The sequence below is a fragment of the Mirounga leonina genome, unplaced genomic scaffold (genome assembly GCF_011800145.1).
Source record: "Mirounga leonina isolate KUSES-001 unplaced genomic scaffold, KU_Mleo_1.0 Mir_176, whole genome shotgun sequence".
Taxonomy (NCBI): domain Eukaryota; kingdom Metazoa; phylum Chordata; class Mammalia; order Carnivora; family Phocidae; genus Mirounga; species Mirounga leonina.
This window is the reverse complement of record NW_023270454.1, coordinates 14,415,169-14,430,410: the sequence shown is the minus strand read 5'-3', so window position 1 is coordinate 14,430,410 and position 15,242 is coordinate 14,415,169. Positions and strand designations below refer to the sequence as shown.

General features: G+C 36.3%; 2 protein-coding genes across 3 annotated transcripts in view; both read left to right on the top strand.

Moving 5' to 3' along the window:
- GALNTL6 (polypeptide N-acetylgalactosaminyltransferase like 6) overlaps positions 1–15,242 on the top strand; it is a 1,199,405-nt gene that overhangs the window by 871,760 nt on the left and 312,403 nt on the right. The window lies entirely within an intron of this gene.
- Positions 2,851–4,675, top strand: LOC118022156 (ras GTPase-activating protein-binding protein 1-like). Its single transcript, XM_035022702.1, is given in 3 exon segments — positions 2,851–3,076; positions 3,078–3,730; positions 3,733–4,675. Coding segments are annotated over 3 exon segments (1,380 nt in total). The 5' UTR covers positions 2,851–3,026; the 3' UTR covers positions 4,410–4,675.

Genomic DNA, 15,242 nt, shown 5'->3' with positions numbered 1-15,242 from the left:
AAGACAGTAAAAACAATATAAGCCTCAGAATTTCTGAGGACTGTAACCATTATATATATGTATGTGTGTGTATACATATATATATGCATTTAAAACCCTAACAATTACATATATATATATTCATTTAGACCAGTTTTACTCCACTTTTATTGTATAATTACTTGTATATTAAATATTTAAAAAACAGTTTTAGAATGCAAGTTCTTAAATTCTTTGGTCTAAGGACCCTAACAAGCTTTTGTTTATGTGGTTATAATCTATCAAAATTTACCTAACTAAAAATTTTAAATGAGCATTTAAAAACAGGAGAACACAAGCATACATCCCACTAACCATTTGTGTGATGGTGTTTCACATGTCATCTACTCTGCACTAATGACAGAATGAGAGGGCAAAAGCAACTAATATTTTAGTATCATTATGAAAATAATTTTGAGCTCACAAACCCCTGACTGTCCTTACGAACCCCTGGACTAGAAGAACTGGCATTTTCTCAAAAAGAACAAATTTCTAAGGATGCTCCTGACTGTTTTATGTGGATTTTAAAGATACAGCAAGGTGGGTGCACTGGGTGGCTTGGTCAATTGGGTGTCCAACTCTTGATCTCAGCTCAGGTCTTGATCTCAGGATCGTGAGTTCAAGCACCACCTTGGGCTCTGTGCTGGGCATGGAGTCCACTTAAAAAAAAAAAAGAAATATAGAATAGGGAATATAGTCGATGATGTTGTGATGGCATTGTATGGTGACAGATGACAGCCACACTTGTGGTGAGTGCAGCATAACATCTAGAGAAGTTGAAACACTAAGCTGTACACGTGAAACTAATGTAACTTGCGTGTCAACTATAATTTAAAAAAAATAATACTCTCTGAATGCCTCTTAAATAAATAAACAAATAAATAAGCCACCCAGCATCTTTTGATTTTTATCTGGCAGGTGATAGGAGGCTGATACTGATTTTCCACATCCAAACTTAGAGTTCCATTTTAGCCTGTGACTGTTAAATCAGGTGGATCTCAAGAAGCAGGGATGTTGATCTCTAAATAAATAAAAGTGCTAAATAAAAGCATGTGTTTCACTGGAGAGCAGTTGAATAAATTAATTCAAGGTAAGGCAGTGTAAGTGTGTAATGAAAGCTTAAGTAGTGATTGTGAAGTTTAAAAAAACAAAATCACCATTCAAAACACAAGTGGATAATAGGAAGAAAGAAATGGATAGGAAGACAAATAGATGACAAAGAAACTAATGGTCATTGGTTGAAGGACATTGTTAAAATGTAAAGGACTTGAATATCACTTCAGTTTGTCTACACAGAGAAGTAATAAAACCAGGAATAGAAAACAGTGCTCATGGGATAATTAGGGAACACATTAGGCAATCATAAATATACTGTATTATTAAAACATGGTTAAAATAATAGGTATTTAGATATACAACAGGATCCATATGATGCAGCCTATCTTAATGGTTTTCCTGGGTGACAGATATGACTCAGAGAGAGCAATTGCAAAGTAAGTTTATTTTTTTGACCACCATTCTCACAAATTTGGCAGTGGCCTAGTTCTTCCCAGGCACCTGGATGAAAATCCACTCCATGGAGCGCCTGGGTGGCTCAGTTGGTTAAGCGACTGCCTTCGGCTCAGGTCACAATCCTGGAGTAACGGGATCGAGTCCCACATGGGGCTCCCTGCTCAGCGGGGAGTCTGCTTCTCCCTCTGACCCCCCTCCCTCTCATGCACTCCCTCTCTCATTCTCTCTTTCTAATAAATAAATAAAATCTTAAAAAAAAAAAAGAAAAAGAAAATCCACCCCATAAGTGTGGTCATTTGAAAGCAATTAGAAGTCCTAAAGTCTCACTAAGTTGCAAATCATAGGTTTGATTCTATAGTTCAACTGTCTTTTGCTACGTGAGAATCAAAAATACAGGGGGACCATGTACAAATAAGGAAGTGGGAGTTAGTCTGTTTCTTCTCCTTCCCTATACAGGCATACATTATTTTATTGTGCTTCACTTTATTCTTTACAGATACTGCCTTTTTTTTATAAATTGAAGGTTTATGGCAATCCCGTGTCTCAGTCACATTTTTTTAATTCTTACAGTATTTCTAACTTTTTCATTATTATTATATTTGTTATGGTGATCTGTGATCAGTGACCGTTGATGTTACTATTATAATTTTGGGGTACCATGAACCATGCCCATATGAGATGGTGAACTTTTTTTTTTTAGAGAGAGAGATCATGTGCACCCACGTGAGCTGGTAGGGAGGGCAGAGGGAGAGGGGGAGAGAGAATTCTAAGGAGGCCCAATGCATGTCTTGATCTCATGACCCTGAGATCATGACCTGAGCCAAAACCAAGAGTCAGACACTTAACCAACGGAGCCACCCATGCGCCCCAAAGTTGGTGAACTTAATAGATACTTGTATATTTCCAACTGCTCCACGGACCACCCCTCCCTGCATCAATCTCCTTCTCCTACGGCCTCCCTCATCCCCAAGACACAACAATATTGAAATAGGCCAACTAATAACCCTACAATGGCCTCTAAATGTTCAAGTGAAAGAAAGACCCTAACATCTCTCACTTTAAACCAAAAACTAGAAATGATTAAGCTTAGCAAGGAAGGCAGGTCAAAAGCCAAGATAAGCTGAAGGCTAGGCCTCTTGCACCACCCAGTTAGCTAGGTTGTGAATGCAGAGGAAGGGTCCTTGAAGGAGAAAGGTAATACTCCAGTGAACACAGTGAATGATAAGAAAGAGAAACAGCTTTATTGCTGATATGAAAAAGTTTTAGTGGTCTAAACAGAAGATTAAACCAGGCACAACATTCCCCTAAGCTAAAGCCTGATCCAGATCAAAGCCCTCACTCTCTTCAGTTCTGTGAAGGCTGGGAGAGGTGAGGAAACTGAAGAAAAGTTGGTTGGGGCGGACGCAGTTGCGTGAGGGGATTTTGCCTTCTGCTGTACTGTGGAACAAAGCTTGTTCCTCTGCCGCTCAGCCGCACAGGTTGAATTGACCAAAGCAATGGTTATGGAGAAGCCTAGTCCCCTGCTGGTCAGGCGGGAATTTGTGAGAGTATTACATACTGCTGAACCAGGCCCCAGACATGCTACACAGATTTTATGGAAAGAACTCTTCTTATGTCCATGGGGGATTGGATTCAAATGGAAAGCCAGCAGATGCAGTCTATGGACAGAAAGAGATCCATAGGAAAGCGATGTCACAAAACTTTACGAATTGTCACACTAAGATTCACCATGTTGATGCTCATGCCACTCTGAATGATGGTGTAGTGGTCCAGGTGATGGGGTTGCTCTCTAATAACAACCAGGCTTTGAGGAGAGTCATGCAGACATTTGTCCTTGCTCCTGAGGGCTCTGTTGCAAATAAGTTCTACGTTCACAATGATATCTTCAGATACCAAGATGAGGTCTTTGGTGGCTTTGTCACTGAGCCTCAGGAGGAATCGGAGGAAGAGGTAGAGGAACCTGAAGAAAGACAGCAGACACCTGAGGTGGTACCTGATGACTCTGGAACTTTCTATGATCAGACTGTCAGCAATGACTTAGAAGAACATTTAGAGGAACCTGTTGCTGAACCAGAGCCAGATCCTGAACCAGAACCAGAGCAAGAACCTGTATTTGAAATCCAAGTGGAAAAGTCTGAGCCAGCATTGGAAGAAACTGCCCCTGAGGATGCTCAGAAGAGTTCTTCCCCAGCACCTACGGACATAGCTCAGACTTGAGGACATTTTCTTGGGCATCTGTGACCAGTAAGAACCTTCCACCCAGTGGAGCTGTTCCAGTTACTGGGATACCACCTCATGTTGTTAAAGTACCAGCTTCACAGCCTCGTCCAGAGTCTAAGCCTGAGTCTCAGATTCCACCGCAGAGGCCTCAGAGGGATCAAAGAGTGCGAGAACAACAAATAAATATTCCTCCCCAGAGCGGACCTAGACCAATCCGTGAGGCTGGTGAGCAAAGTGATGTCGAACCCCAAAGAATTGTGAGACACCCTAATAGTCACCAACTTTTCATTGGCAATCTGCCACATGAAGTGGACAAATCGGAGCTTAAAGATTTTTTTCAAAGTTATGGGAATGTGGTGGAGCTACGCATTAACAGCGGCGGGAAATTACCCAGTTTGGATTTTGTTGTGTTTGATGATTCTGAGCCTGTTCAGAAGGTCCTTAGCAACCGGCCCATCATGTTCAGAGGTGAGGTCCGTCTGAATGTGGAAGAGAAGAGTACTCGAGCTGCCTGGGAAGGGGACCGTCGAGATAACTGCCTGCAGGGACCTGGAGGCCCTCGAGGTGGGCTGGGTGGTGGAATGAGAGGCCCTCCCCGTGGAGGCATGGTGCAGAAACCAGGATTTGGAGTGGGAAGGGGAATCGCTCCAAGGCAGTGAATTGCTCTTCAATTGATCTTCACGCAGCAGTACAAATCTCCTAGCTCCCGCAGAATGGTGAATTTCTTACACCAGCGTTTGGTATCCTGGAGATTGACCCTAGTCTATTATAAACTGCTTAAGTTTGTACAATTTTACTTTTTGTGTTAATTATGTGTGCTCCCTTTCCCGCCCTTCCCTCTCCTCACCTTTTAGTCCTTCACTTCCAATTTTGTGGAATGATATTTTAGGAAAAACAGATTTTTAAAGAAGAGAAAAAGACTGAATTTCCTTGCTTTACTTTTGCATATACAGACTGGATTTTTTTTAACAGCTGTTTCCCCAAAGGAATGTGTCTTGTTTATTACTGACATTTGGTATGTTTCATTCATTGGAATATTTCTTATTTTCTATGTGTTTCAAAAGCCTGTGAGAAACACAGGATTTGATAAACATTTTGAAGGCAGGAAAAATCCAAATTGTTTCTTCTTTGAGAGTCATGACTACCTTCTGGTATGTAGAAATTGCCATTGGAAAAATTGACAGTTTTGATTCTGGCTGGTATGGTTAAAAAAATAAAAGGTGTTAGTAGAGTTTTATTTTTTTTCTTTTGATATATGATCATAAAACAATTATAAACCTGTTTTTACCATTTAAATTGTGAGAAAGGTTTTAAATGTCTAGAATGCAACTGATACAGATTTCTTTTGAAGTAGTTTTTTCATGTTTAATTTGTATTTGCAAAACAAAACAAAACCAAAAACAAAGAAACCCCAAAATCCAAATAACACAAAACCAGAGCAAAACTGTTGTGCCTTCTATTTATCTTTGATTCCAGCCTTGGCAGTTGTTTAAAGAAAAAAAAAAAGTCTAGATTTGTTTTATCAGGTGTAGAGTATGTTGGGAATTGAAGAATCCCTCTTTCACCTAGTATGTCTTCTGTTCATTTGTTATGCCTTATTCTTAAAATTGAGTCTCAAACTGGAATGCCTTTAAGGACAGATATGCTTCTATGAGAGGTCCTTTGACCTAAGTAGTCCAGCATTTGTATTGTTTTATTTCGGTAAATATTCAGAATCCTAATCATAGCCCATAAAAAGGAATATGATTTTAATATTGGACTTTGTGCTTGAGTGTCTGCCCGTTTTTTTTTTTTTCTTTAAATCATAGCCATATGGTAAATTTTCTATTTTGTTATGGTTCTCTTTTATTGATGGGCATGCAGTGGGTGTTTCTTGGAAATAGCCAATTTTTATTAAAATATCTCTGGAAGAAAATTTTTTTAAAAAGTTGGTTGGTTCATGAGGTTTAAGGAAAGAAGCCACCTCCATTACAGAAGAGTGAAAAGTGAAGCAGCAAGGGCTGCAGCAAGTTATCCAGAAGATCCAGCTCAGATAATTAATGAAGGTAGCTGCACTAAACAACAATTTTTCAACGCAGATGGAACAGCCTCCTATTGGAAGAAGATGCCATATAGGACTTTCAGAGTTAGAGAGGAGAAGTCAATGCCTGCCTTCAAAGCTTCAAAGGACAAGCTGACTCTGTTGTTAGGGGCTAATGCAGCTGGTGACTTTAAGTTGAAGCCAGTGCTCACTGACCATTCTGCAAATCCTAAGGTTTTTAAGAATTATGCTAAATCTACTCTGCCTGTGCTCTATAAATGGAACAACAAAGCTTGGATGACAACACACCTGCTTACGACATGGTTTACTAAATATTGTAAGCCCACTGTTGAGAACTACTGTCCAGAAAGAAAGATTTCTTTCAAAACTGGCTGCTGGTTGAGAGTGTGCCTGGTCACCCTAGAGCCCCAATGGAGATAAACAATGAGGTTGATGTTATTTTCATGCCTGCCAATACAACATTCATTCTGCAGTCCATAGATCAAGAAGTAATTTCAATTTTCAAGTCTTATTACTTAAGAAATACATTTTGTAAGGCTCTAGCGCCATGATAGTGATTCCTCTGATGGATCTGGGCAAAGTAAATTAAAAACCTTCTGGAAAGGATTCACCATTCTAGATGCCATTAAGAACATTTTTGATTCATGGGAAAAGGTCAAAATATCAACATGAACAGGAATTTGGAAGAAGTTGATTCCAAACCTGATGGATGACTTTGAGGGGTTCAAAACTTCAATATTGGAAGTAATTGGAGATGTGGTAGAATGGCAAGAGAACTAGAATTAGAAGTGGAGCCTGAAGATGGAACTGGATTGCTATAATCTCATGATTAAACCTGAATGGATGAGGAGTTGCTTCTTATGGGTGAGCAAAGAAAAATGTTTTTGAGATATAATCTACTCCTGGCAGACTGTTGAAGTGACAACAAAGGATTTAGAATATTCTGTAAACTTCGGTGATAAAGCAGCAGCAGAATTTGAGAGGATTAACTTCAATTTTGAAAAAGTTCTACTGTGGGTAAAATGCTATCAAACAACATTGCATGGCATAGAGAAACTGTTCATGAAAGTAAGATTCAATGCAGCAAACTTTATTGTTGCCTTATCTTAAGAAATTGCCGCAGCCACTCCAAGCCTTCAGCAACCACCACCCTGATCAGTCAGCAATCCACAACAATGAAGCAAGACCCTCCACTGGCAAAAAGATTAGAACTCACTGAAAGCTCAGCTGAAGGCTAGCGTTTTTTAGCAATAAAATATTTTTAATTAAGGGATGTAAATTGATTTTCTTAAACATATTGTTATTGCACACAATAGACTACAGTATGGTGTAAACATAACTTTTATATGTACCAGGTAACCAAAAAATCCCTTTGAGTTGCTCTGTTGCAGTATTCACTGTATTGTGGTGGTCTGGAACTGAACCTGAACCTACAATATCTTAGAGCTATGCCTGTACCTGAGAAGCTCCTTCCCAATATGAAAACAGATTTTTGACTCCAATAGGTGGTTTTGACTGGTTGGAATCAAACTGGTGATCCTTTGTCTTTCTGGGTTTGGCTGGTGCTTAGAGTTATCTCCTTCATGACATGATCCTGAGTTCCTCGGACCTCCCACGGCTGGAAACTTCCCACCTACATTCTATGACATGGGCAATTTTGTCACTATTCCAGCCAGTTGTGGTTCCTTCTATAGCCACTGAGCATCAGGAGGCCACTGGCAGCTTCCCTCAGCTGACTCTCCTCTCCCCTCTAGTCTGTCTCTGGAACAGAATCTAAGACTTCCAATTGTGGGCTTTGCATCACACATGTCCACATCTCTTCCTTTCTTTTGACAAACTCTGGAAGCTCCATTATTTGCCAAAATGCAGTCCTATGCTCTGCTGCCATCGACCCACCCAGCCAGCTCTCAAGCTTTAGAATTCTTGAAGGTGACACAGACAAAAGTTCACTTTGTCACCCAAACTGTGTGTTTGGGGGAAAGAAAGAGAATCATATATCACATTCTCCAGGTGGTTGATCCTCCGGAAATTCAGTTCTCTAAGGATGTATCTTCCTATGCACCACCCCCCCGCAAAAAAGAAGGAAGTAAGGCACATAAGATAACTCATTCCAAAGCAACCTTCAAGATTCCTTCCCTAATTTCCAATTCCTGGCCTTTTCATGCCATCAATATGAATGAAAAGTATAAAGTCATCTAACTAGTTTACCCCAACTTCTTTCTTGCAAATTTTGCATGGTAATATTTGACACTTCAGCTAACACTTTATTTTAATATCCTGATGTGTATATGTAAATATACGTATTAATAATGTATTATATATATATATATATATACAAACAAGTATACAGTTTAAATAAACATACAATTAGGTAAGACTCTATATGTCATACACATGTACACATATGCATATATATATACACACATGTAAGGTCCAGTCTTCATAGTAATTTTCACAGATGTGTGGTTTAGGAAGAGAACTGAGCTCATCTTATCAATTACCTTCTTTCAGATTCTTCAAAAAGGAAGAAAAAATCAGGGAGTTTCTCCTAGAAATAAGTCCTCAATAAAAACAGACTAAAAGGAAAGAAGGGTCTTATGTGAAGGACTGAAATATGACATCCTCAAATCCTCACTAGTTCCGAGAAAGAATATGACCAGATACTATAATCATGAGAGAAGGCCCAGCCACAAAGAGTTATATAACAATAGATTTGCCATGAACACATAAAAGGGCATTCTAAATTATGTTCTAATAGATAAGCTTAGTGCTTTGGACCAGCAATAAAATACTGATGTATTACAAAAAGAAAAAAAAAAAAACTTTTAATTTATTTTTCTTTCTCAGTAAAGATTTTGTTTTCTGAAAAAGGTAAACCAAATACTGATAGAAGCAATTGAGGCCTACAATAGATTGTAAGCATGTAAATACTCTGGATAAGTGAGTATAAGACACTTGAAACAAACTTCAAAGATTACTGGGCAAATTTACAGAAGATATCAGGGAACTTCAGTTAACATTCCATCCATAAGTATTTATCAAGAATGGAAGAAATCCTAGAAGTATAAAACAAATCAATGCAGTCCTGAAAAAAATCCACCAAACACAGGTAATTACTGGTTTTAATACACATTATTAAAATGATGGTTTTCAAGCATCTTGAAAGGAAGTTGGTAACCAAAAGTTGGTAACCAAGTCAACATGGACTCACTGACTTTATTTAGGCCTAAGTAATTTAATTTCTCCCTAAAATATGCCTATGATTATGGCTGATAAAAAATGCAATCCAGAAATCTGGATCTGAACAAGACAAATATTTCCTAATACAGATCTTCCTCGACTTACCATGGGCTTACATCTTGATAAACTTATAGCGAGTTAAAAATATCATCAGTTAAAAATGCATTTAATACACCTAACCTACCGAACATCATAGCTCAGCCTAGCCTGCCTCGAACGCACTCTTTTCACTTATATTAGCCTATAGTTGGGCAAAATCATCAAATACAAAGCCTATTTTATAATAAAGTATTGAATATTGCATGTGATTTATTGAATACTGCCCTGAAAGTAAAAAACAGAATGGTCATCTGGGTATAGAATGTTTGCAAATATATTGGTTGTTTACTCTGTGATCACATGGTTGACCAGGAGCTGTGGCTGACCAGCATCACAGGAGAGGATCTACCACATATTGCTAGCCCAGGAAAAGATCAAAATTCAAAGTACGGTTTCTACTGAATACAGATTGTTTTTACTCCATGCTAAAGTCAAAAAATTGTAAGTCAGACTATTGTAAGTCAGGGATCATCTGTATTCTTAAAAACAACACGAAGGAATGTTGAAGGATATTGATAACATAAAGGGGATTTATAACTGGTTGAGTGGCTAATGACCAAAGATACTAATTTGAATGGATGTGATTGGAAAGAAATTGCTATCATTTATTTCTTCACTGAGCATGTGCTGAATGCACTGTTGGTAGTTTCTACTGAAGGTAGGATTCCTCAATTGTCTAGTTAGTCTGAGACTCCAGAGCCACTGTGGTTTACCTGGTGATGCAAGTAGATACAAGGTCAGCCTACCTAACATAGGCAAACTGCTGGGGACAACAAATTGACCTTTCCCAAAGGAACAGGCAAGGAGGTATTCTAATTTCTCCATTACCTATTACTTTGTTCCCTGCAAGAATTGTTAGCCCTGATGACATCTAGTCTTGCTTCTTAACCCTTTTAAGAGCAGGTTTTTCCCTCTGCTTTACAAAGGCATACAAAACAAATAAGAATGATTTTTAAACAAAGAGGGTTTTTTAAAATATAAACTTGAGATATTTTATGGTCTCCCTTGCTTCAGACAAGCAGTCTATCTATGGAAAGAGAGGAACCATACTTCATTTTCACAGACAATGTAACAGTCTGTTAATCCCATCTGTTTCCTGTAAGAAGGAAAAAATTGTTACATATGGGGCTCAAGGAGCCTGAGGCCTCATGGTACATGTCTCAAGATCTTTACCCAAGAAGTAGAAATTCAGCAGTGTAGTTTATGTAAGTAGGTTTTATTTTCTTTTAGAGACACCAGGGTGTCTTTTTCTCACATCTTTTATTTTATTTATTGATAACTTTTCAAAGATTGGTTGAAGATGTGTTCATTGATTCAGGTTGGATAAATGGACTTTTCAGTAACTTTTCAGTCTAAGATTTCCTTGGTGGGTATTTTGTCAGTAGCTAAGTTCGATGAGCCTAGACTTAGATCTCAGATATTCACATATCTATGAAACAGGGTCATTACTCAGGTAGACAATTAAATTCAATACAGAGAATAATTGCTATAATTCTTGGTAGCAGACAAGCAAGCAACTGAAATTGATTCAGACTAACTTAAGGAAAAGAATAAAGAATTTGATTTCCTAGAATGCTATTGAGTTTGTCACAGAACCTTAAGAAGAATATAGCATCCAGGCTGAGAAGACAAGATCCAAGTTGCATCTGGGGCTCTCATTTACAGGAAATATGGGCAGTTTCTCTAGAGTCCTGCCATCAGGATGGCCTTCTGTCCTTAGATGGCTCTTTCCAAGTTTAAATTCCTTAAAAGAAAATCTTATTGGCTGGGCTTGAGTCAAACTTCAAAACTTATCTATGATAGGGATTGGTGGCAATCAGAGTTGATAATCTGATTAGGACTTCAAGGAATGGAGGTTCCACAAAAGAAAACTATTGCTAGGTCTCTTTTCCAGAAGAAAGGACAAGGAGAAGCAAGCAGTAATAATATTTACTACAAAGAAAGTAGTTTACTGCATCTCTAGTTTGAATTTTGTATGTTAAATTAAGGTTTTAACTCTTGGATTGGGCAATGAGTTCACAGATGTTCATTTTTTATTGTGTAAATAAAGAAGAAATAAAAGATAAAAGGAGGCCATGTGTAGACCAATGATAATGTGTATGAATGAACAATTATGATTTGATACATAGTATAAACCTAAGATACAAAATTTTTTTTAAATAAAATTTTAAAAATTTAGCAAAATTTAAAAATATTATCCTTATTATCATACAGAAAAATCCAAATGGACCAGATATATTTTGAATATTTAAAACAACTTATTTACTTCCATTTCTGGATAACAATATGATAAATAATCAGGTTATAAAACAGTTAGAAAATTCTCCTGATTCAGATCTCCCCTACTACTTCCTTAAGTGACAAGTTGCAAGTTTAACTTAACTATACTAGGTCTTCAGCTCTTTCATATAAATATTAGAATCAATCTGTCAGATTTAACATATGTACACACACACACACAAAACTATTGGAACTTTCATTGGGATTGTACTGAATCTATAGATCATCTTCAAGAGACTCAACATTTATGCAATTACTTAATTTTCTAACTCAAAAACATCCTCTCATCTATTCTCATTCCATCTCATCCTATTTTGTTCTATCTCTCCATTTATTAAGTAATTTTTAATATGCCTCTATTATATCTGTACTGTTCTCTGTAGAGGTCCTTGCAAAAGATCTGTTAGATTTATTCCTAGGACATTTTATAGTCTGTGTTGCCATCATAAATGGTGTCTTTTTCTTTAAATGTTTTTTTTCTAAATGTTTGTACAGACATGCAATTGGCTTTCATGTAGTTAACTATCTTTCTAAATTCTTCCATCATTTCTCATTACTTGCCTGTATGGTCTTGGTTGTTTTATGTATACAACCAAATCATTTTCAAATGACAGTATTTTCTTGTTTCAAATCCTTATGCTTTAATTAATTTATTTTTTTAATTACACTGACTAGACTATAAAACGATGTTAAAGACAATAAAGCAGTGACAGATATCTTTGTCTTGTCCTGGATTTCAAAAAGAATACTGCTTACAATTTTCCATTTAGAATAATGTTTGCGAACACCAACAGGTTAAGAAAATTGGTTTATATTACAAGCTTATTTTTTATCATGATTGAGCATTGAATTTAATTGCATGCTTTTTCTACATCAGTTGAGATAATTGTATGATTTTTAGTATTTTAATCAATGTGGTGATTGAAAATGGTAGCATTTGAAAAATTAATTCATACTTTGATTCTTAGAACAAACTCGATTTGGTCACAATTTATTATCTTTTTATAAACTTTTAGATTTGTATTATAAATGTTCCGCATAGGACACTTACATAGTTTAACAATTAAAAGATTTGTAATATTTTTAAATCTCATCTCTTTGATTTTGATATCAAGATTAAATCAGTCTTTTGGGCGCCTGGGTGGCTCAGATGGTTAAGTGTCTGCCTTCGGCTCAGGTCATGATCTCAGGGTCCTGGGATCGAGTCCCGCATCGGGTTCCCTGCTCAGTGCAGAGCCTGCTTCTCCCTCTCCCTCTGCCACTCCCTCTGCTTGTGCTCTTCTGTCTATCTCTCTGTCAAATAAATAAATAAAATCTTTATTAAGATTAAATCAGTCTTTTACAATGAACTGAGAATGGTGAAGTGTGAGAATCTGATGATTGGATCTTTGAAAATGTGGAAGCACTTACTCATAAAATCATCTCTGATGGCTGTTTCATATGCAGGAGACATTTTTCAATAGTTACTAGGCTATTAGGACCTGTTGCTTCCTAAGCTATGTTTGGAAAGTTATTCTTTAAGAATTTGTCCACTTCATGACAGTGGACATCTCTGTCTTTCTCTCTGTTTGTCTCTGTTTCTCTGTATGTCTCTGTCTCTATTTCTCTCTCTATCTCTGTCTCTCTCCATCTCTGTCTCTATCTATGTCTCTCTCTCTCTCTCTGTCTCTCATCATATCAATCTCACCTAAGGTTTATATAATTTTTTAGTCATTTAGAATCCAACTTCTGACATTGTTGATCTGGTCTATTTTTTTTTTTTTCATTATCATTTATCTACCATTATCCACTTCCTTTCCTTTGGTTTACTTTTATTTCTTTTAAGAACTTAGAGTTGGACATTTATCTCATTGATTTTCAGCATTTCTCCTTTCCTAATATAATCATCTAAAACAATAAATTTCCACTGAAGCTCCACTTTTGCTGATCCCACAAACGTTTATATATAATATTTTCACTTTCTTTAGTTTGAAGTGTTTTTAAAATTTCCATTATGATTTCTTCTTTGACCTATGACTTATTTTAAAATGCATGTTTTATATCTGAATATATGAAGGTTTGTTGATTGATTTATAATAACTTTTAATTGATCTGAAGTCAGAGAGTATAGTGTATACAGCCCTGTCTTTTCAATTTTGTTAAACCTTGACTTATGGACTAGTATAAAAATATTTTTTAATTAGGAAGATGTGTATTTTCTATTTGTCAAGAAAATCTAAAAAAATCAAGTATACAAAAGTAAGTTCTATATATGTGCAGTAGATGAAACTCGATATCTGTGCTGCTCAAAACTTCCATGTACTTGATGATTTTTTTCTCTGCTTTATTTATCAACAGCTGATAAGATTGTATTGAAATATCCCTCTATGATCATGTTTTTGAAAATTTCTCCCTTTACTTTTATCAAATATTTCTATTTTTATATTTTGAGGTGATTTCATTAAACACATTTACAGTTTCTATATCTTTATGGTAACTTGAAACTTTTATCAACAGGCAGCAAATGCCTTTTCTGAGCCTTTGACTAAAACAAATATAAAGACACCAGCAATTTTTTATGTGTGTATATGTATATTTAATATCTTTTTCCATTTTTTACTTTCAATTTTTCTGTGCTTATGTTTCAGCTCTATCTCCTACACGCAGCATCTTACCAAGTTTTAGATCTGATCTGACAGTTTTTATACTTTCAAATGGCAAGTCCATTTATGCTTATTGTGATTATTGATACGTTTATATTTGTTCCTTCCATTTACCTTTTTTTCCTGCTTGATCTTTTTTTTTATTTTCACTATTTGAAACTTTTTAAAGTTGTTTGACTGCATTTTTTCCCATTCTTTCTCCCTGTTGTTTTGAATCCATGCATTTAATTTTTGTTCCTTTTATCCATGAAATAGCAGCATTATATTTGTGAATAAATAAGTGAATAAATCTAAAACCATTTTGACCTCTCTCTCAAGGAAAACAAAATCATCACTCTTTAGCTTACATACTGTTACTGTCCAATATTTCGGTGCTATCTTTTTTTAACTTCCACTGTTCATTATTTCATGGAGACCTTTTTTGTTTGGACTCAGATCTTATGTTTGCCATATTGTGTTGTTTACCATTTCTCTATGTATAACAAACCATCTTTCTGGGATCGTTTTTCTACTTTATAAAGTATGTTTTTTAGAGCAGGTCTGTAGATGATATAGTCTATCAGAGTTTTTTTCTACCTTATTTTTTATTCCGTAAGATGTCTTAATCCTTATCCTTGAAAGATTGTTTTGCTAGACTCAAACTGTAGCCTGACATCTATTTCCAGCCAATATTTTTAGGATATGATTCTACCATCTTCAGGCTTCTAGGGTTGCTGTTGAGAGGATCCTTTCATCCAAATTGTCTTTTGGTTTTATTTTTGCTTGTGATTTTTTATTTCTCTCTGGCTATTTTTAAAACGTTCAGCTTTGGCATTCTGCACTTTCACTACTATATGTCTAGGCATGGATATCTTTTTATTTGTTCTCCCTGAAATGCAATATACTCCCCAGATCTGTGGGTACATGATTTTCTTGAAATATTATAGTCATTACCTTTTAAAATCGGTTTCCTCTCCTTTCTCTCAATTATTATCCTTTGGACCTCAAAGTAGATATAGGTTTGACCTTCTCATTTTATCCTCCATGTCTTTTGATCCTTCTTTAATGATTTCCATCCCCTTATCTCTCATTACAGCATTACAAATAAATTCTTCAGGTATGTCTTCCCATTCAGTAATTCCCTTTCAACAGTGTCTATCATAACATTTTACTTGTGTGTTAAATTTTTGCTCTTAGCAACTGTATTTTTC